Source organism: Motacilla alba, chromosome 23, assembly GCF_015832195.1.
Source record: "Motacilla alba alba isolate MOTALB_02 chromosome 23, Motacilla_alba_V1.0_pri, whole genome shotgun sequence".
NCBI lineage: Eukaryota > Metazoa > Chordata > Aves > Passeriformes > Motacillidae > Motacilla > Motacilla alba.
In genome coordinates, this window is record NC_052038.1 from 5,361,244 (window position 1) to 5,383,905 (window position 22,662).

At 58.6% G+C, this 22,662-nt stretch overlaps 1 protein-coding gene across 2 annotated transcripts; it reads right to left on the reverse strand.

Moving 5' to 3' along the window:
- Positions 1-1,773: 1,773 nt before the first annotated feature.
- Positions 1,774-10,488, reverse strand: HEYL (hes related family bHLH transcription factor with YRPW motif like). 2 transcript variants are annotated; one of them, XR_005259681.1, is made up of 6 exons: positions 10,154-10,488; positions 6,661-6,727; positions 6,200-6,283; positions 5,663-5,744; positions 2,214-4,318; positions 1,774-2,101 (listed from the first exon to the last, which is right to left on the reverse strand). XR_005259681.1 is itself a non-coding variant. In XM_038161054.1 (5 exons), exons 1-5 carry the CDS (start codon positions 10,231-10,233, stop codon positions 3,651-3,653), a joined length of 981 nt encoding a protein of 326 aa, XP_038016982.1. In that variant the 5' UTR covers positions 10,234-10,488; the 3' UTR covers positions 1,774-3,650. The 2 variants fall into 2 exon arrangements, 1 of the variants encoding a protein (XP_038016982.1); XM_038161054.1 differs by having other exon boundaries at positions 1,774-4,318.
- Positions 10,489-22,662: the final 12,174 nt, after the last annotated feature.

Here is a 22,662-nt window from a genome sequence, read left to right on the forward strand (position 1 = left end):
CCTCCCAGCTGGCCCTCTCGGGACCTTCAGCAGCGCCTGGAGCAGAGGGGACATCTGTTAATGGCTTTATCTGGCCCATCCATGCCCATCGATGGTGCTGGTGGGGGACCCATCCATCACCCAAGCTGCTGTGCCACCGTGTGTCTGAGCTGTGCCCCAGTCGCTGATGGTCACCCTGAAAGATCTCCCAATTCTCAGCACAGATGGCAGGTTTTCCACCAAATGCTGCCCCCGGTTTAGGATTTCTCCTCCTCGGCTTTAGGATTTCACCAGCAGATGGCAGGGCGGGATTGCTCCACGAGCAGGAAGGAGGGAGAACATTTCACCCAGGGCAGACAGCAGCAGAGCTGAGATAAGCGATGTTTTTCACGCAGGGGAATTTGGGAGAGCAGGGCCGGCTCCTGGAGCACCTGCCGCGCAGCAGATCTCCCACAGCTTGGGAGTGTCCCTGTCCCCTCCAAGCTCGTTCATCAGGACCCTGTTTTGTTCCAGCCACGTCGGGTGGGAGCCTTGTTTCACACCACTGTGCCACCCAGCTGCCCACGCCTTCCCACAGGCTTCTCCATCAGGATTTTTTTTTTTGCCTGAAGAACAAGGATGAAGGGAGTGCACCAAGAGTTCGGGGATTTCCCCTGAAGGGTAGATCAAAAGCTGCCAGGATGTATTAGGGTTTAGGCTAAAGAAAACCCTGGGAAAAAAAAAATGAAATGAAGCTGCAGTCCCGAGCTGCTGCTCTGTAATCACCGTGTTGCTGTGGGGAGAAAACCCCACGGGCCTGAACCGATGCCCTTCCACCCACCCTGGCTCCCCTTTGATCCGGAGATCAGGAAGTGGGTTTTGTTTTTTTTTTTCTTTTTTCCACCGTCTCTGTTTTGTTTTAGCACTGTAGCCCGCGGGGCCGGTTTGTGTGCCTGCCTCCCACGGAGGGGAATTTGGTTTTGGTTCTTTTCTCTGGCCGAGGCCACAGCAGAGCACTGAGCTCCCACCGCCACCTCCAGCCGGGTCAGGGCAGGCCGGGCACCAGCGGGACCAGCCGTCATCAATAGCCCCATTATTGCTCCTGAAGTTTCTCCCCGCTCCCAGACGGATGCTGCATTACTCCATCACAGCTGCAGTTGCTCCCTTCCAGCAATTCCCCACACGGCACTTAAGGAAGGGATTTATGGGCGGTTTTGAAAGGCATTTTGCAGCGAGAAGGAGTTATGGGAAAGGAAGTTGAATTCCCACCATTCCCCAGGAAAATTCTCCCAAGCATCTTTCACGAAGAGGGATCACTTACTGGTCCTTCCCTCAAAACAGAGACAGGCTCTCAGCTGTGGCTCTTTGTTTAGTCCAAAGCATTTCCCGACAGCGAGATGCCACAGGGGTTATTCTGGTCCTGGCTGCAAAGGGTCAGGAGACCAGGGCGAGCCCTCAGTCTGGCTGCAAGGCTCTGCCAGACCCCATCTGTTCCCTGACACTTTTGTAGACCCTAAATAAAATTATTTCTTCTATTGCCAATCTCAGGGCAAGCCTTGGTGAATACTCGTTTGATTTTCACTCGTTTTCCAGAGTAAAAATCTTGGGGCCAGAATGACCAAGAGCTATGAAACAATCAGGAGATGTCACCTTAAAATCTGCATATTACCTTTTTTTTTTTTTTTGAAGCTTTTTAGGGATCAAAACCTGGCACAAAATTACTCACCAATGAGGTGAGTAAGGCCCAGGTCCCTTCCGTGATCCAGGCAGGCTGGATGAGCAGATCGGATTCACTTCAACGATTGCACAACCAGGACAGGGGTTTGAAAGACTTTATTTGACACCTTTGCTGATGTCACAGCTGGTGAATCTAAGAGCACTGCACAGTGTGAAGTGAGGCCGTGAGCTCTAGTGCACAAACCAGCTGCAGGAACAGCCAGGCTCCACGAGGATTTCCCTCCTGTGACTTTATTAAAAGGGAATATGTTGTTCCTGGCTGATTCCAGCACTTGAGGACAAGGGTGAGAAGCAGCAGAGGCATTTCTGTGCGTTAATTGCGATGACTTCCACCAAAACAACTGGGAGGGACTCGTTCCCAAACAATGGCAGATACATACATTGACATGCACATGGCAGATACCATCTGCAGGAAGGAAAACAACAGCTCATCCACACAGCCCAACCGGCTGCACCTCTGACCTGAGGCATGGGAAGAGCTTCTCCCATTCAAAAGAGATCTTCTCCCTCTTTTTTACCTTTCTTTGCGCTGACCTCTTCTCTCTTTCCATGTCGGAGTGCTGGAGAGGTGGGCAAGGGCTGGGCATGCAGCTGGGTCCAGAACATTCTGCACGTGTGTCCCAGCAAGTCAAGGCACAAATGCAGGGAGCTGTTCAGGTGAGGGGAGCACTGGGACACCCTGGCCTGCCACCACGGGATGTGGCACAGGGGCAGGGTGGCTTGAAAGCTTCGAGCTTCTGTTCTTTCTGCCCACAGAGGAGAGGAGGGGAGGCCAGCTGCAGGAGCAGAGGTGTGATCTGCTGTGACAGTCATCTAGGGGCACACAGGGCAAGGCAGGGAGAGCTCTCAGGACTCGGGACAAGTGCAGTGACACCTCAGTGGGTTTTGGTCCCGGCCCAGGGAGGGGGATGACAGGTGTGAGACCCAAACATAGTGCTGGAGAAAGAAAACAGAGACATCGTGGGAGGGGAGGGTGAGTGATGCTGAGCTCAGGGAGAACAAGGGAGGCACTTCAAACTCAGGCTGCTCCAACCCATTTTCCCCCTTTGCAGTCACGGCTGTTCAGCAGGGGGTGGAGGAGAGACAGCTCCAGCAGGGAGGCTGGCAGAGGGAAAGGCATTTTCTTCTCACTTTGGCAGTCAGAGCCTTCCCCTCGGTGACAGGCGTCCCTTTGAAATCCCTCTGTCTCACCTCTTCACACCTCGGTGCGGGGCAGGGGCTGTGCCCGGGCGGCCTGGCCGGCTGCTCCAGCAGGGTTTGTGCTGGAAACCCAGCACAGGCCCTGCAGGCACGGCGGGATCTCAGCCGGGCTGTGGGAACGAGCCCTGCTAAGCCGCTGCCTCACTCCACCTTAAGGGCACATAAGTGGGAAAAGCTGGTAATGCAGAGAGGAAAGCACAGGGATTAGCAGGCAGCCAGTTCTGGGGGGGCTGGAGCCTGCCTTGAGGGTGCCAGCAGTGCTGGGCATGGGGTGTGAGCTGCGTCCATCCCACCACACCAAAATTAGGTGCTGCAGCTGGGGGATGCGTCGCAGGGAGTCGGCACGAGCGAGTCTGGCTGGCAGCTCCGAGTCCCCGGGGAAATAAAGACAGTATTTCAAGGCTGGCTGTTTTCCAGAGGAGAGCAAGGCTGGGTTCTGCAGAGGGGTTTGCTGGAGGAGGAACGGGGTTGGGATCTGCGTGTGCCCCCTCCCTCGTATCCAGAAGGGTCTGGAGCGTGGCCTCGTGCAGACAAGTGCGTGGAATTGGATGTGATTTACGTTCGCAGGCATCACGAGGGAGAGGACATGTGCTGGCGAGGCGAGGAGGGCGGTGCAAGGAGGCAGGGAAGAGCAGAGGGAATTTTCTCTATGGATCCTTGGCTTCTGCAAAGCAGGAGAGATGCCTTTTCAACCGAGTTTGTTCTCAGCCCTGCGGGCGACGAGCGCTGGAGAACTCCTGTCTCCGGAGGGAGGGTCAGAAAGCCCCAATTTCCGTCGCCCAGGAGCGGCAGATCCTGGATGTCCCAACCCTGATCCCTGGTCCCTGCGTGGCAGCGCCCAAGACGGGAGGTGCCGCGTAAGCCGGCGGCACAGGGATGCCGGCAGAGGCTGGGGAGAAGAGGAATGTGGCGATTTGGCTGCTCTTGGACGAGCCCTCTCTCAGCGCTCCCGCTGGCGACGGCATCCTGGGCACGGCCGGCACGGCTGCGGCCGAGCTGGCACCGCGCGCCCTGCGGCTGGAGGAGCCCATCCTGCTGGCCAGGAAGCTCCGGCGGGATGGCAGCATCTCACCGGGGACACGGCGGAGAGGGGCCGGCCTCACTGCAGGGCTGGGGTAAGCCAGGGAAGATGCAGTCAAAACAACCGGAGCGGGAGCGGCCTCCCTCCTGGGGATCTGCACGGGCCCGGCGGCGCCGTGCAGGAAGGACCAGGGCCAGGTCTGGATGGGCAGCAGGGACGTGGCCACGGGCGAAGGCTCCATTTCTGCCACGTAATTATTGAGGTGGGAGAGGAGTCGCAGCCGGATGGGGTCGGCAGCGTTCTGGCCCTCCAGGATGCCCAGGTACCTGACAACTTCGGTGAGACACTCGCGGAAGCCGATGCTTCTGTAATCCACAGCCAGAGCCCGGGCATCCAGGAAGCCTGGAGGGAGAGGACACGGGTGACAGTAAAACCGTGCAGAGCTCAGGAATGCGCTTGGATTTCACTACCCTCTCTAATGCACTGTGTATTTCACTTGAGGCACTTTGCTGCCGTGTGATATTCCTGAAGCAGGCAGCCAAGTGGGTGTCCCAAGGGACTGGACGTTTGTGTGCATGAGAGCGGCATCTGCGGTTATCTCAGTGGGATAAACCCGCCCGGGTCAGGGAGCCTCTCACTGGTGTGAGACCAGCAAGAGGTTTCATTAGCTGCGCTCAGGAAGGAAGATTTTTATTCCTGTTGGATTCTATCAGTGATGCTGGAGGCTATGGGCTAGAGGGGCACTGGGACTGGGCTGCCTTTGCCACTGGGATATTCCACTCAGGACAGTGTCTGCTCAACGCACAGCTGAGCACCACTTCCCTCTGCCTGGCTCCCAAAATTTACACTCCCTTCAAAGCGATGTCACAGGGCAGTGGCAGAACCAAAGCAGCTGGGCTGAGAAAGCTCAAAGCCACAGAAACCAGCAACCTACTGCTGATTTTCAGGCTTCTGCTCCCAACTTGCTTCATGAGACCATAAGCAATAAAGCAGAGAATGTCACAGCACAGTGAAGTGCTGGACCACTGTGCTTGATGGGGTCTCTCGTGACAATGCAGCCCTTTGTTGCAGTGCAGTCAAACTGAATATCTAAACAAATGTTCCAGACCAAGTTACAGCCCTGAACCAAAGCCTGGATGCCAGCAATGTCCCCAGCAAGCCAAAACTGGGTGGTAAGCAAGCCAGAGGCTTCTTTACTGGAGCTGTGATCTCCATCCTGTTAACTGGAACAGGACAGAGGGTCTGTACTGAGGTCTCAGTACAAATAAGACCTTTGTTGGATTTTGCACAGGGCTCCCTCTCTCTTCTTATAACAACCAAGAGACACACACACAAAAAAAAAAAAAAAATAGAACAGAAAGGGAAAAAAAGCCTTGTTTATTTGCAGAGTCCTCATGCAGAATTCAGCCTCCGCAGGAAACGTATCCCAGGGAGGAGGTAAAGAGTTTAATATGGTTTTTCTGGAAGCAGGCTCCATTTCTGAGCAGGAATAAATGAGTCTCTGGCAAAACAGCTTTTAGCAGGGGGTGTGACACCAACAGTGCTGTCCCTGGGGGGCTGGGGAGTTCAGCATCCCAGACTCCCAAATGGATGCATGGGATGCTGACCCATCTGTAGGAAAATGCCCATCTGCCCTCCCTCAAAAGGTATTTCCCTTGGAGCAGCTCACTGCCGCTGCTGGTGGGGAATTTTCCTTCCAGGTTTGCACCTTCACCTCACCCATGTGCTCGTAAGAGCAGTTCTTACCTGCTCCTCCTGTGGCATGAAGCATTTTCAAGTGGTCCACTGTCATTTGGAGAATTTCTGCCTTCTCCAGCTTGGAAGACCCCTGTGTTGGGAGCACAAAGGAAAAGCCATTTGTCATTTGATGGTCCAGGGCTTTGTGCCTCTCAGGAGCTGGGTCTGACCAATGATTTCCTCCCTGAAACCTCCCTGAAACCCAGCAGTGCTCAGAATGGCGCGGGGCAACCACCAGGGCTCTGTTTTTTACATCAAGTGAGCAGAAAAAAGAGCTCCTTCCCGATGCAGGTTGAAAAATCCCCATTTCTGTGCTTCCTCATGTCTACAAAACACTTCCTAGATTGATTTGGTTCTCCCCAGGGCTCCTGAATATTTGCTAACATCATTTCACCACCCCATTTCCACCACCTACTTACCGCCCGGAGTGAGGAGGGTAAGAAAGGCAAAGGCCTTGCTCCAAACTTCCTCATTCTGGGGGCTGTACCCCAAACCCTGCAGCCTCACAGGGGGCACCAGGGGGCTCACCCAAACCCAAACACAAACCTGCTTCTCGAAGGCCGTGGGCACCAGGCGCCGCAGCTCCGAGAGGCTGCTGTTGATGCGGTCCCGGCGCCGCTTCTCGATGATCTGTGGGAGATTTCCAAGGAACCACAGTCACTTACAGGCACAGCTCACAGATCTAAAACCCCCCCCAGGCGCTTTGCTAGGGCCGTGTGTGTGGGTGTTTTGGGGTGCAGATGTTGAGTGAGGAAACGTGGGCTGGTGTGGTAAGCCCTGGTGAAATTGCTCTGCCCTTTTCTGCCGGGTTTGAGGTCAAATCACTGGACAAAAAATTGGCTTTTTGGGAGAGTTCTGCAGGAGGTGGAGCAGGAGAGGTGTAAAGATGATTTTAACAGGAAGGATGGGCCAACAGCTCCCCCATGCACACAGGGGGACACCCCTGGCACACAGGACCAGCCTGACCAGGGGACGCAGCTGCCCCGATCATCATAAAGGACACTCACCCCTCTCCTCTTCTTCCTGGCTTGTATCTGAGATGTCGTGGTGGGAGACACAGACCTGGAAACATGGCTGGAAAGGAAGGAGAGGGGATTATTTCTGGTTGGAGAGCAACCTCTGTTGCACATGTGTTCTACACACGTTTGCCATCTGCAGTTTCCTCCCCCCACCCCAAAAAATGTCTTCTGTGGTTCCCATCTCATTTTTCCCCACAACACAAGAGCTCAGGAATTGGGGATGGGGAGCAAAGCAGAGACTTGAATCCCACTCTCTCCCCTCCGAGAATCTCCCACCAGCCTGGGACAGATTTCTGCACCAAACTGTCCATCCTCTCCCAGGCACAATTCTTTCATCCCAACCTGCGACGGCATCTCCACGGGGCAGGAAAAGCAGCCATCTGAGCTCTGGAGCCATGGCCTTTTTTCCTCCATGTGTGAACCTCCCGTCTCTCGTGTCTGAGCCTGCCCTGTCTGCAGGGCTTTGCATCTCGGAGCCGTGTTAGCAGGAGGGATCTGAGCTCTGGGATCCCAGCTCCCACCCAGGGAGGGCTGGCTGCTCCTCAGGGTGAGGCCAGTGGTGGCACTGATGTGGTTTCTGAGGGCTTCCCAGAGAGTCGCTTCCCAAACCACAATTTTCGGGGTGGGCTGGGACGTTCTGAACTCGCGGACACCCCTGAACCGTCCAGACAGGGGCTGGGAGCTGGGCAGGGAGGACACCTGGCAGAGCAGGGACCCTCCTGCTGGCTCACAGCTCTGCTCAGGGGACCAGGGACATCGTGGGGACAGTCTAAGGAGCAGGGCCCCACAAACCACCCCGTGCCTGCCAGGCTGAAAGCACCAAAGGTCAGCACTGGACACACAGAGGGAGGCAAAGTTCAACCCTTAGGTCCCCACGGAGGTGAAGTCTCCACAACCACGGATAACCGGGCGTGGGAAACTCCCTGCAGCCAGACCCCGTGGCTGAGGAGGGGGATGAGGCTGGCTGGGCCACCTCCCGCCTCCCCCAAGCAGGGTTTGTCCCTCTGCAAAGGGCAGCTGGCTCAGGGCTGCTCGTGTGCCTTACGAAACCGGGAGCAGGGATGGGAACACGCCTGCAATCCCGGCCAGCCCAGCGCGCCGCAGGGAGCAGAGCCGGTGTCAGACACCCAAATCTGGAAAAGGGGCACTCGGGTTCACCCCAATCCGAATGGTTTTCAGTTTGACGAAGCATTTTAATAAGAGTCTATTAAGGATTTTCCTGCACAGACAGCGCTGTCTGCAGCGAGCAGACCCAGCGCAGCCTATTAAAAATAGGCCCAAGCGAGGTGCTTTCAGAAGTGGTTTTACACAATAACACGTTCTTCTACTGCCTGCGCTGCTCATCTCCATACAGGTCCCCAATTTGAATGTCTGCTGGGTGGGCTCTCCCTGGGCAGAGGTGCTGGCTGGCTGCACAAGTACTAACACGCGTCGCCAGCTGCACAGACACACGGAGAATGAGCAATTTTGGTGTGAAATCGGGCTCTGTATGGACACCAGGGTGCTTTAGGTGCAGGAGGTAGGTGCTGAATTCACCTGGAAACGCAAAGTAGGCACCCAAAGAGGAATAGTGATTTTTGAAGCTCTCTTTGCAGAGCTGTCGGAATGCTTTGCTCGTGGTGATGTGGATATCAACACCCATCTCACTGCAAAATGTGCTTTAAAAATACATCTGGCGCATTTGAACCACATAAAAGACAGTGTGAGAATATTCTCCAGTGGTTAAAATTTCTGCATTGCTCTTTGCTCGGTTTTCTCATCCACAGCATAACTTTGGCTGTGAACTGAGCAGATCTTGCACTTCTGCAGTGACCCCGCAGCCTAAACTTGCTCCACGCACTGATCCAAGCCTCACACCCGGCGTGACTCATCCCCTCACTACAGGGAAACTGGTTTGCCCAAACCACTCAACCGATGGGTAATGGGCTGGGAACCCCAGCCAGGCAGCCTCTCTCTGCTCTAATCACTCCTCCTCCTCACTCCCCACCTGGAAATGTTTGATTTTTCTGGGTGCACCAGCATCCCATGCAGGATGGCATTACTCGGGGTGTGACCTCAGCAGGGCAGGAACAGCTCTTTTGGCCGTAGATTTGCGTGGCATGAGGAACAACATCCACCCATACAAATATCACCAGATCACAGCCAGCCTGATTCCACCACTGCCTGGAGAAGGCAAACACATTAGCAGCACCAGAGAGAGATTAAAAGCTCATCATTACTGGTCATCGAAATAAAATACTGCGGCAATTCCAGTATTTTATCCCTCGGGGTCCCGTGGACTCTGTGCTGCACTGATGTGAAGAGGTGGGATACACTTCAGCTGCAGCAGGAAAGCAGCTTAAATATTGATGCGCTTGGAAACGCTTAAGGGCTCAGGGAATTTCTGCAGGACATTTTGTGTAAGATGTGCCCGGCTCTGCTGCGACTGTATCAGAAGCAGATTCATGAATTTAGTCCCACGAGAAGCTGAGCTTGGCACCAGCCAGGCAGTTTCTCCACTCAGGATACCAAAGAGCAAGAGGGAATGAATTAATCCGAGGCCTCGCTGGACGCTGAGGGAGGGGAAACACTTGGCTACTGAAACAAGAGTTCAAAAGCAACTGATTTTTGGATGGGAACAAATAACAGAGCCTTTCCTTCATCCCCTGTGCCGTCTGCACCCTCGGAGCCTGGGAGGGCTGACCCAGCCTGGGAACCCGGGCTGCCAGCAGCGCTGGGGATGCCCGGTGCCAGGGGAGCCTGAGGGCATCGCCTGGGGAACCGCACACGGCTCCTGTCCTCACCATTCCCTCACAAACAGCAAAGCCCCCGAGCCGAAAGTGCAGCTCAGCAGCGATGGGACAGAGCCTGAGCTGCCGAGGGGCACCGGGGCAGCCCTCCCCGGCTCGGGCTCCCTCCCTGACACATCACAGCCCCAGCTGCTGCCTTACCAACGCACCAGCACAGCAGAAGCCTTTTTCTCATGCAAAACCTCTCGTTTCTTCCACATTCCCTGGGAGCCCTCGGGTTGCCGGGAGGGCAGGGGTGTGGGTGCCTCTGCTCTGGGGGGGCTGCCCCATCTCGGGGTGCAGAGAACACAAGGGGCTCCCACTGCCCTTCTTCTGCCACCTGGCAGGAGAAGGCCACCGCGCTGGCTTTGATGGGATGCTCTTGAAGCAGCTTTAACACTTGCGCGGCCACTTCAGTTTCCTTGCAGGGTCAGCCCCATGGCCAGCGCCAGCCCTGGCCGGCACTCTGGGGTCATCCTGCCTGTCCCCGCAGGAGCAACCCGACCTCGAGGGGTTAAGCGAGGTGCGGGGGACTCCCGGTGCGGCGGTGGCAGCGCCGGTGCCCTCCCGTGCCGTGCCCCGGTGCAGCCGTGGCAGTGCCGGTGCCCTCCCGTGCCCTGCCCCGGCAGGCACCGAGCGTTGCCGCCCCGAGCAGCTCTCGGGGAGCGGTGCCGGCACCCCAAAATCCCGCGTGGGACGGAGCCTGCCCTCACCTGTACTCCTCCTCCCGGCCCACGTCGATGGTGCCGTCAGACTCCGTGTCGGAGGAGCTCTCCTCGCAGAGCCGCTTCATCCTGGCGTGGGGAGAGGCCGCTGGGCTCGGCGAGGTCGCCCCACGCGTGGCCCCGGTGGCCGCCGCCGTGCTCGCCCGCCGCGCTCGGGGCAGCGCTCTGTCCCTGCCCGGGCTCCGCCGCTCCGGCCCCGCACGGCTCCTCCCCTGCCCGCTGTGCCTCTCCCACCCCCGGCTCTCCTCGCCCGGCTCCCTCCCGGCACGTCCCCACCTCCCGGGTAATGGGTTAATGAGCCACCATCTCCCGGGAGTGACGGATTACGCGGCCGCGCCGGCGCTCCCCGGTTCCCAGGGCCCCCCCTCCTCGCCCCCCCGCCTCCTCCCGCTCGCTGGTCGAAATCCCAAGTCTTCCTGTAAAAGGAACAGTCTGTGTGAACCGTCTCATGTCCCCCCCGCTCCTGCCCACGGCCCCCCTTCCACCCGCTGCACATTGGCCTCAGCCCCAGTTTAAAGGGACCAGTGACCTCACTGGCAACAGAAAACCGTGGGAAAGAGATGGGACTGATAAAGCCTTGAGTTGTTTCAGGGAAAAATCAACATCCAGCCCCACACGCACACACATGTCTGCCCTGCTCCGCGGCGCTCCGCCGGCTCGGGGTTCCGCTGGAGAGCGGCTGGCTGGGGGCGCGGGGCTGTTCGGGGACGCGGCCCCAAGGACGGCCATCAATCGGTGGCCGCTGGCGAGGGCCGGGTGGCAGCGGTGGCACCGCGCTCGGGCCGGCCCTGGCACGGCAGCGCGGTGGTCCCGCCGGGAGCTCGGCCCCCTGCCACGCTCCCACAGCCTCGGAGCCTCTTCGAGTGCCAGCTCACGGCGCTGCCAGGGCATTTGACACCTACCCTGCGAGACAAAACGGCCGAAGCCCAACTTTAGGCTTTCGCTGTTTTCTGGGCTCTTTTCACAACGCTGGAAACTTTAACCCACGGCCCAGCGTGGAGCGAGCATCTCCCTTTCCCCGCTCCTGCAGGAAGGAGGCAGGAATCTGTTTTTCAGAGCCCTGCGCTGCTAAAATCCCCCAAGGCAGCAAAAACGTGTGCGTGTGGGAGAGAGACAGAGAGAGGGGAGGAGGGAGAGCGCTCAAGTGGAGGTTCCCAGTACGAAAATAATGCCTTTTATTTTGAAGAAAATAATCAGCGCTGAGATCTGGCAACACGTGGGTTTCCCAAAGCCCTTCTGCAGAGACCGTGGCGGCGATAAGAGCCCGTCGCCGCTCGGGCCAGCCAAGCCGCCCGTCCCCCGTGGCCTCCTGGGGTGCTGCTCCCTATCTCCCTCAGCCATCTCTGCCAGCTCACCCACCGAGGTGTCTGCAATTCCCCAGCACCTCGCCAGCAGCTCCGGAAAAGCCAAATCCCGGCTCCTGCCCGCCCTTCGCCCACGCCTGCCCCAGCTGAGCAAAACAGACCCCCCCCTCCGAGCAGATTTTGGGACTGAAGCACACCATCATCCCTTCTGAAGTGAAGCAGCAGGGACCTGAACCGGCCGTCCTGGGCTGGAACGGAGCTCTGACATCCTGGCGGTGTTTGTAAACTGCAAAAAGGGAGTAAAACCTTTGCTGTAGGTCACAGCACTTTGTTACTCTAATTCTGGTGTTTTGTTTTCACTGTGAGAAGTGGTCAAGAAGCCGAGCTGTTATTAGCTTACATTTCCAAATGAAAAGTTACTTTGAACCAGAAGAATTAGGAAAGTGTTATTTTAGCAGTTTTGAGACCCGCTCCTCCTCCCTTTCCAGAGTGATTTCAGTTAGAAACACATACATCTCCAAACCAAACTCCCCATAAACATGTGTTTTTGAGAGATTAATACTCTTTCCACTGATAAAACCATTTAAATGGGATCCTGAGATTGGTTGTTTCAGGCTCTTGCTCATATCACAGCGAGCCTGAACCGAGCCGAGCCCAGACCTGCCACAGAGGAACACTTTTCTTCTCCATTAGAAAGGAATTCACTGTCCAGACTCCATCTTTTCTGGGCCCTGTCTGAGCATCATTATCTGGGTTCAATTGAAGTGTAATTGGCAACATGTTTTTCTAGGATTACACTTCATTATGAACAGAGCGGGGGCCCCCAAACCCACTTCTCCTGTAATCGGATCCGTTCTCCAGCCTGTGCTCCTGGAAAGTCATTTCTAATCGACCCCAGGGATCCCAGGGGGGATTATGAGGGACATCTGAACCACCCCAGATGGAGCAGGGACCCCTCGTGGGCCGGTTCAGTGGAGACAACAGGGAAGGATTAAGTGGGTTTAGCTGCGTGAGGAGAGCTGGATTTCGGGAGTGTCACCCATGTCCCGCGGGAGGGAGCAGCCAGACCCCCCTCACTGCAGGCAGGGAGAGCTGGGGTGCAGAAATGGGGGTTCTGCCCCTGCTGGCCTCTCACTGGGCGTCTTTGCAGCCAATTCCCACGGTACAGTGACCCCGAGAGCAGAGCCACAAGCTGTGGGTGACCAACCTCTCTGCCCAGAGCCGATTTGCTCTTCCCTGGAGAGCTCCAGGCTTTGCCACAGCCAAGCCAGGGAATTATCAGAGGAAATCTCTCCCCAAGCCCCGAATTCACCGCCCCGGCCCCGTGCTCGGGGCTGTTTCCCCCCTGCAATCACAGCAAGCATTGCTGCAATGCCTGTCCCCGTCCCTGGGACCCCTGTGAGACCCTCAGGGACTCGGGAGCTGCTGAGAGCTGTCCCCTGCTCCGGCTGGCTGTGCCTGCCCGTGGTGGGAACTGTTTCCAGAGGATGGGTGTCACGAGGACGGGGCTAAGCCATCCATCACACCCAGCACTAATTGGCTACCCCGCTCGAGGCCAAGGAATAAGCGAGCTGCAAAGATTGATGTGCCTTCCCTGCAGCAGGAAAAACTCTCCGGGCCAGGATTGAGGGTGGATCCCTGCCAGGGACCTGGGATTGCCTAGGTTTGCCTGTGCCAGGCCTGTCCTGAGGGTGAAGGGCTCCAGACTGAGTGTCCCTGGAGGGGCAATGGTCAGCCCAGCCACCAACCCCCCTCCCACGCCGGGACCACGCCGCTCCCTCCCCTCCCGCCTTCCCAGCTCTGGGAAATGTCCCAGGAGAGCGGCCAGCTGTGAAAAGCTGCAGCAGCTGGAATGTGGGAGGGAGGGCAAGGCTTCTGGAAAGCCAGAGGCAGCCGAGGAGCAGGACTTATCTGTTACCTCCCCGTGAACTGACACCTCTGGTTTAACCCCGTGCATGCCTGGAATGCCCTGTCCTCACATCTTCAGTCAACATCACCTCCTAACCTCAGGTCCCAGCGCCTCCTGCCAGAGCCACAGCTGTAATTTCCAAGGCAGAGGCCTCACAGGGATGCTGGACAGGATTTCTGCCTGTGGACAGGCTGCCTCGCTCTGCGGCTAAGCAGATTCACCACGGGCAGGAGAACCGGGCCGGGCTTTCAGGAGGTGATTTGGGATGAAAGCGTGGAGGGATGAATTCGGCATCACCTCCGTGCTCTGTCAGATCTGGAGCGGGGCCAGGAGAGGATTGTTTGCCGTGGCTCTGCTCCAAGCCAGAGGCACCACAATTGCAAACTCCCCCCCACTTCCCCGGCCCACGCAATCCAGAGCCCGCCCAGCCGACTGCTACGGGCAGTCCAGGGGAGGGAAAAACAACATTTTCCCACAAACCCGTGGCCTCACCCTTCCCCGGGCAGGCGCAGGGCAGATCCTGCAGCTGGAATTCGGCGCTGCCCTCACCACCCTGGCAGGGCTGGCTGTGTCCTCACACCTATTGCCCCACGGCGGGTCTGGGAATGTGGCTCGGCCCTGCAATCCCGTGGGATGGGGCTCCACGAGGCTGCACCTGCCCAGCTCACAGCTGGGACACCCTGCAGCTGCTGCTGTCCCTCTGTGTCACCGGGGCACTGGGGCTGAGGGACAGGATCACCATCCTGCTCTGGAGTCAGCAGAACATCCTGATGGTTTATCAGACGGCACCAGTGGGTTGGGCCCTTCACGTGCCTCAGTTTCCCCACCCATAGTGGTGCTGCTGCACTGGGCGCTCGCTTCGCAGAGAAGCCACAACGAGTGATAACTGATACTGCACCAAACCTGCCCACAGATGGGGTCACTGCTTGTCCAGGAGCCCCCTGAGGTCAGGGCTCCCCTGTGGCCACCCAGAGAGGACTGAAGGCTTGTTGCCACTGCTCCTGTCTGGTATTTTGTACCCAAAGAGGGTGGTGGGGACAAGGTGAGTGCTGTGGGGACAAGGTGAGGGTGCTCAGGTCAAGGTGAGGGTGAAGGGGACAAGGTGAGGGTGGTGGGGACAAGGTGAGGGTGATGGGGACAAGGTGAGAGTGGTGGGGACAAGGTGAGGGTGCTCAGGTCAAGGTGAGGGTGAAGGGGACAAGGTGAGGGTGGTGGGGCACAGGTGAGCTGCTGTGGCACACGATGGTCCCCATGAGCATCCTGCAGCCCCGGGTTCGGTGGCTCTCGCTCTCGGCATGGGGTGAGCCAGCCCTGGAGGTGCCAGCCCTGCTCTCACCTCTGGCCGCTGGAAAGCCTTGGATGGCCCAGGGCTGCACTCCGGCTAGGAAACAAGAGGAGCTGGGATGGGAAAACCCGTGGCTGGTGAGGCAAGGTCCTGGCCTTCCCCCGGGGCCAGTCCCCAGGGCTCCGGGGAACACAATGCCTTTGTTTGGGACTTGGCCTGCTGCAAGGAGCCCTTCCCTCGCTCAGCCCCAAAACACCAACCCTTCAAAAGGCCTGTCCTCCCCCTCCCCTTCCCCCAGCAATGCTAATGTGCCAGGCCTCTTCTCATGAACCCTGGGAGAGATCAGGCTGGTAGACAGTTTCACCACTTGTTAAATGTGTGTTTAGCGATCTTGTGAGTAGACAAGAACAAATACAAACAAGCCGGGCTGGAGAGCCCCTGCCCCTCCGCCCTGCCTGGAACGCACCAGCCCCGAAGCCTTTCTTCTCTAACCACTTCAAACTTTCATTTCTTCTGAAGCCACAACAAGGCACACTTTGTAAAGCAAATGAGTAAACAGCAACTTTCAGCTTAAAAGGAAAACAAGGGGGAGGGACTGTTTTTAATTACTGGATTTTAAAAAGGGCTTTATTCTGTTAATTGCTTTCTGTTGTAAAATGTTCTCCTGCGCGCAGCCCTGGTTCTAGCTGCGTTGCTGCTGGCCAGATGGCACTGCAGAGGCAGTGACAGCATGTGCCTGTGCTGCTTGGCTACACAAGTGCCTTTAACATTCACAGACATCACCCCCGAGCCCTCCCAGCCTCCTGGAAGTGACACGAGGCACCGAGCCTCGCTCAGACGTGGCCGATGCTTTGGCGTGTCCAACCCCCATCACTTCCAAAGCATCGGCACGCACGGAAAAAACCTCTGCAGCTTTCAGGGCGAGCTCCCAAAAGGGGCTCGTTGCTGCCGGCTGCCTCGGCTGCAGAGTGACACCGATGTTCGTGCGAGGTGCTGAGCTCAGCCCGGTCCCACCCTCGGGGTGACGGAGCTGAGGGTTTGGCGTGCGTGGAGGCATCTGGGGCTCTCCGTGTGTGCAGCCGTGCCAAACGGGCTCCAACTGCAGCCCTGGTGATGACAGGATTCCAGCTGCAGCCCTGAGGATCACTGGATTCCAGCCCTGAGGATCACAGGATCCCAGCTGCAGCCCTGGTGATGACAGGATTCCAACTGCAGCCCTGAGGATCACAGGATTCCAGCTGCAGCCCTGGTGATCACAGGATTCCAACTGCAGCCCTGATGATCCCAGGATGCCAGCTGCAGCCCTGGTGATCACAGGATTCCAGCTGCAGCCCTGGTGATCACAGGATTCCAGCCCTGGTGATCACAGGATTCCAACTGCAGCCCTGGTGATCACAGGATTCCAGCCCTGAGGATCACAGGATTCCAGCTGCAGCCCTGGTGATCACAGGATTCCAGCTGCAGCCCTGAGGATCACAGGATTCCAGCCCTGGTGATCACAGGATTCCAGCTGCAGCCCTGAGGATCACAGCCAGCCTGGGAGACACCCCGAGCCCGTGGAAGCAGATGGATTGAAAGCAGAGAGCTCAGGGGTGCACAGGAGGATCTCGAGCAGCAGCGCCACCAGTGAGGTTGTCACAGGGCTGGGGAGATGGCACGGGGAAGGAGCAGGGAGAGGCGGCAGCGGGAGACTCTTCTCCAGTTGGATCGGCCCCAGGAAGGGAAGAGGGAGGGAAGGAAATGGAGCGGGGATGCCTTGGGCTTCCTGGCACATGGAGGCCCTGAAGCCCTCACTGCACCCTGGGCGCTGCAGGGGCTTCCACGAGGCCATGGATGCTTCAAAAGGGGCCCGGGCAGTGAGAGGAGGAGGGAGAGAGGTTTGTTCCCAATGTGGAGCTCACAGGAGCACACACTCCTCCCTCCCTTGCCGGCCTCCAGGAGGGAGCGCACACATGTCTGGGGAATCGGGGACAAGGAGACTCCCAGGCAGCAGGGGAAGGGATCATTCCCTGGCCCTTCCAGCACGGAGGAGGGGAAGTGCACATCCAGAGGGCTTCCAAAGCCACCAGCCCTCTGCCACGGAGGCCCCAGGGTCAGGGATCACGAAGAGTTCAGGGCAGGGCACTCAGGCTGGCCGGGGGGAAGCTGCTCCCTCCGGCACTTCGAGCTCCTGGCTTTGCCTCCTGGCACGGCCTCTCCCCTCTTAGAGTGCCCCCCACCACCACACGCTGCTGTTTTCCGTGCTGGTGCTTCCCACAGAGTGATTAAAGCTGGGAGAGACCCTTAAAATCGAGTCTAACCACTAACCCAGCACTGCCATGCTCCCCACCAAACCCTGTCCCCAAGTGCCACATCTGTGTGGTTCTGAACATTTCCACAGATGATGATTCCTCCACTGCCCTGGGCAGCTCATTCCAGTGCCTGACCACCCTTTCAGAGAAGATTTTTTTTCCTATTATCCAAACTTCCCCCGGCATACCTTGATCCTGTTCCCTAGGAGCAGAGCCTGCCCCCTCCCCGGCTGTCCCCTCCTGTCAGGGAGCTGTGCAGAGCCAGGGGGTCCCCCCTGAGCCCCCTTTTCTCCCTGCTCAGCCCCCCCAGCTCCTCCTCATCCGACTTCTGCTCCACGGAGCTGCTTGGATCAGGAAATCTCCCCCTAAAAACCAAACTCAGGAGAGGGCAGCGGCAGCCAGAGGTGCTTCGGAACCCGCCGTGCCCACGGCATCAGGCAGCTTTTCCTGCCTTTTCCTGCGCCCACCGCGGCGGGGGCTCGGCTCCTGCCAGCAGCCGGCAGCTGCTGCTGAGCGCTCACTTTCTCTAATTGAATCGCAGGAAGCTCCATCTTGTTCCTTCGCCTCTCAGGCTGTCGGCTGGAACAATCGCCCACCTGTGGCACCACCCCGGGGATATAAATAAGGAACAAAACACAATCGCTGCCCGAGGAACGGCTGGCGTTCCCAGCAGATCTGCCGATAGCGAGCGCCGCGGTGCGTGCCCGCGCACGGGAGAGGCGTCCGTGCCGCGGCCGGACAGACGGACAGCCCCGGGAGCGGCTCCCACGCTCCGGAAGGAGCGCCCGGCGCGCAGGGGAGGATGCAGGGGAGGATGCCCGGCGCGCAGGGGAGGATGCACGGAGCGCACGGGGAGAGCGGCGAGCTCTGCGAGCGCTCGGGTGACAAACCCCGCGCTCCCACCCGGCTCTGGGATTGTCCCCAGGACAGAGTCCGGCGTGCGCTGGTGGCTCCCTCGCTGCTTTTTCCCTCCGTTTTTGCGAGCGCTGCCAGAGCGGCTGCGAAGCCAAGAGGCAGCGAGAGCTCCTTGCTGGAGCTGCGCCTCCCTCGCCGCCACCCAAGGCGCTTCCCCGCCGCCTCCGGCACTCGGCACTCGCATCATCAGTTCACAGGCGGGCCCCCGCTCCCGCCGGGATGCTCCCGAGGCCGCGGCCGCCACAGCTGGGCTGGATCTGACAGCTCGGCACAGCTGGAAGGAGCCCAGCTGAGGACGGGGATGGAGGGAGAGGCGGCCGGGAGGGCAGCGGGAGCCACCGGCGCGCACACGCGCGGGCCAACGCTGCTGCCACTGGAGGAAATTATTAATTTGCTGGGAATAAAGTCGGCAGCGAGTCAAAAACCATCCTTCTCCCGATGTGCTGGAGAAAAGGCTCCCAGCCTCCCCTGGCGCCCTCCCTGCCAGCGGCCCTGCTGCCTTTGTCGGGAGGGCCAGGCTGGCACACGGGCACCACGTCCCCACGGTGATGGAATGTGGATGGGCTGGGCACCGTGTCCCCATCGTGTTCCGTGCCGGGATTCACCCAGACACGGCAGCTCTGCTCCCAGCATGGGACTCGTGGCACCCTAACCCCCCCCCCCCCCGGTACCGTGTCCCCCTCCCTGCTACCCTTTGTCACCACATCACAGCACTTCCCTGTTTGTTTTCCCACTGCTGCCACAGCCGCCCTCCCTCCAGCTCCCCGAGTGGAGCCAGGGTATTCAGGGCTCGCAGCCTGAATGAAGCCAGATCCCTGGACACATTCCTGTGGTTGTTGCTTTTTTTTTTTTTTTTTCCCTGCTTTTTTTTTCCCCCCCTTTTTTTTTTTTCTTTCTTCCCCCCTCCTCTTCTCCCTCGCTTGGCACAAGCTAAAGGATTCAAAAGGAAGCCAGGCTTGGCAGACACGGGGGGGAGGAGGGAGTGGGGAGATGAAAGAAGGCCTCTCTCCAGCTTTCTCTTCCAGTTCCCACACTCAGCCGGCGCAGAGAGCTCCTAATGATTCCCAGCCGCACCTGGAGGAGGCCGGCGAGGAAGCAGGGCCTGTTTGTGCAGCCAGCAGCACGAGCCCCCGTCACCCCGCCCCTGCCAGATGGGGTGGCCCCACAGCCCCCCAAACAGGTCACCCTGGTGACAAAGTGTCCGAGATGGCACTTCAGGATGTGTGTCCGACGCCAGGCTGGCGCTGAGGAACATCTCTGCACGCACAGCTGGGTGGGCTTCAAGCAGCTGCCCCTCCCCATGGAGGTCAAACCCTGCAGGGGATGGGTTGGGGACAGTCCGGGGGCTCAGGTGGCCCCCGGGGCTGCGCTGAGGCAGAGATGCCCGCTCACACCCCCCAAACACGCCCCTGAAGGGAAGGAGCACCAGGCGGCACCGGGAAAGGCAGTGGTGCCACTTAGGGCACCGAGGAGGGGGACATCGGCCACCAGGTCACCTCTGGCGGCACTCGCAGCCCTCCACGCCCTCTCGTGGCACCCGCTCAGCGCCACAGCTGTCCCTGTCCCCATCCCTGGGGCAAAGGCATCCCCGTCAGGATGGACCCGAATTCCAGCGCGCACAACAATGTCCACCCGTGCTCCAGCTCCCAGCGAAGGGCAGCGCAGGTCGGGGAAGCCAAGCTTCCCTCACAGTGCATTAGGAGCGGATCTTCCCTCATTTTTCCTCCCTGGCACCCGCAGCTTCTCTGGGCCACCGGTGCCAGGGCCTCGCCACCCTCAGAGGGAAGGATTTCTTCCCAAAATCCAATCTAAATCTACATGTCATCAGTTTAAACCCATTCTCCCTCCTCCTATCACTCCACACCCTTGTCCAACGTCCCTCTGCAGCTCTGCAGCCCCAGAAGGTCCCGAGACGCCCCCTGCTCTGCTCTGCTGTGCTCTCCTCGAGGGGGGATCACGGCACGGCCCCGTCCGGCTGCCAGCAAAGCTCTGAAGTGCAGCCCCGGTAACGGAGCCTCCGCGGCAGGAATGGGAAAGCGCCAGCGCAGGGAGATCTCCGCCCCCGCGGGCAGAGCGGGGAAAACCAGGCAGTTTTTCCGAAGAGGGGATCTCCAGGCTGGGAGCAGGGTGGGTTTGCTCGGTGGGTCCAAGATCTTTGCCCTCTGGCGCGTTGCTCCAGCCCAACAGCCGAAGGGTCGTTCCCACCTCCGGGAGTCGCCGCTACCAGGGCGATCCCAAGATTGTGTCAGAAAGTCTTTTCCCCAACCCGGCTGTCCAAGAAGGAGTCAGAAGTCTTTGGCTGTTGTTCCTAAGGTTGTTTATTAATTGTTATCTGGAACATTTTCTGTCTGGCCTGCCGTGATCTGTTCAGCAGCTCAGCCCGAGGCACACTGCCCGCCCATGAGGCTGGTGCTGTCTTTTATTCTAAAAGTATAATAAAAATATACTAAAAGTATAATACTAATTATATTTTTAGTATACTAAAAATATAATAAAAGTACTGCGTGTGCTATATTTACAATTCTGTTCCCATACCCATCACCTGTGTCAGACACTCAGCTTCTATTCTGAACCAATCTGAAAGTGCCAACACCACCCAAATCACGGAGGCTAGAAGGAAGAAAGAAGAAGGACAGGGCACGCCCAAATCCCTCCATCTTGGGACTCCAAACCTCCATTCTAAAATCCCCAAAATTCCGCTCTTCACCCTGTGACAATTACTATCATGCTACTTAAACTTTTGTGGCTTGTAATTCTTCATGCAGAGTTGGTAATTTGGGCTAAGATCGAAACCCTGCGTGTCCTTGGCTGCATGCCAGGGTCTCAGAGCCTCCCCTGCCAGGGGCTCGGGCCATCCAGGGCGCCCAGAGGGGTGTCCTGGGTTCCGACACCCACCAGCGTGGGTGGGAGCTCCCCCAGATCCATCCCCACCAACATCCCTTAAGCACCGACACCGGGGGCCAGCAATGGGCAGGTGGGTGCAGGTACCCCACTGTCCCCTCCTGGAGAGGGGTCAGGCCCTGCACACGGAGCTGGAGCATCTCCCAGGAGCTGGCCCGGCCTCTTGGCAGCGGGAGGCTCCGGCTGTCCCCGCCAGCCAGCGGGGCCGGGAGCTGCTCCACACCCTCCCCGTTGAGTCACGGCTTCGTTGGTGGCCCCGGCGGCGCTGGCTGGCCCTGGGCGTGCTCAGGAGGGACCATTTTAGGCGCTGGTGACAGAGGTGTCAGCAGCCACGGCTAAAAATAGCGGTGTTGAAGGGACGAGATGGTCGGGCTGCTGAAATCCTGGCACGGCCCCGCCGCTGCTGATAGCGAGTGGCCTTTGCTCGTTCTCCTGCCGCCAGGTCCCCTTATCTGTCCTTCCAGCCCCGGGTGTTTCTGTCACCCTGTCACCAGGTGCCCTGCCCTGACATTTTATCCCCCTGCGGTGGCTGCAGGCTCCTGCTCGGGGTTGTTGGTGCCCGTTCTGCTCTCCAGGGAGGATGTAAAACTGAACGTGCTGCACAGCAGCTCCCACCTGGGCCACGGGATTTGTGTGGCCCCCACACACCAGGGCCTGCAGGGGTTTCACTGCACTTCAGAGCACTCCTGGGTTTCTGCTTCCCTCCCTAAGGAGCTGGAATCATCCTCCATTCCCTCTGGATCATTCATCAGACTTGGATTCACCATCCCAGGCCAGGTTGGATGGGGCTTGGAGCACCCTGGGACAGTGGGAGGTGTCCCTGCCCATGGCAGGGGGTGGCACTGGATGATCTTTAAGTCCCCTTCCCAAACCAGTCTGGGATGCCACGATTCTGCCATGCTGATGGGGAAACTGAGGCAGGGACGTGTCCCAACTCCCCTGGTGCATGCGAAGGACCAGCAGAGCAGGGTCCACGCTCTGCCCAACCTCCCTGCCATGCTCATCGGGGGTGCCCCACTCTCTCACGAGTTCTTGGGGTTAAATGCTGCATTCCTCACGCGAAGCAGCTCCTGCTGTTCGGGGTGGTGATTACCTCGGGAACATCTGTGCTGACAATCGCTGAGTGGCAGCATAATTCCCACCAGCTCTGCCTCCGCCTCCTCCTCCTCCTCCTCCATGGGCTTCATTTCAAAGCACGCTCCCTGCAAAGCCCTGCCGTGCCTGATCAAGGGAAAAGCTTGGAAGACAGGCAGCAGAATCAAAACCTCGGGCTGGCAGCGAAGCCGAGCCAGGCATCCCAAATCCACCTGCACAGAGCTCCCCCTGCCCCTCGGTGTCTCACAACCAAGAGCCTGGGGTTGTGCTGGCAGCTTTTGGCTTTGCTGTGGACATCCCGACCTCCCAGGACACACCTGGGCTTCCCCTGGTGCATCTCGGCCTGGAATCTATGCTGGAATTTGATTTCTTTTTCTTTTTTTTCCCCTCCAAGCATCTGGTGGAAGAGCACAGCAGGGCTGGGGATGGGCTGGGGGAGGCACTGCAGCGAAGCAGGAGCACTCTGCTCGGGGCCGTCCATCCCTTACACGAACTCCCGTGGCAGGGATGCTGCCCTGGGGCCTGCGGACATTCCTCGGCTATATTTGGTGCTGGATGGAGAATTCGGAGCTTCCCCTCAGTCCATCTGCTCCCCTCGCTGGCAGGGAGGAGCCGCGGTGTCGCTGCTGTGTGGATGCAGCCGGTCCTTCAGAGCCGTAAATCTCCTCCGCTGAGCCTGTGCTGCCTCCCACCTGCTGGCTGGGAGAAGATCAGCTTGACAAAAGTCTCCTGCCGAGCTGTATTTTCACCCAGGGCTCCATCACGAGCCGCGGTGCCCCACAAAAGCGGCTCACGAA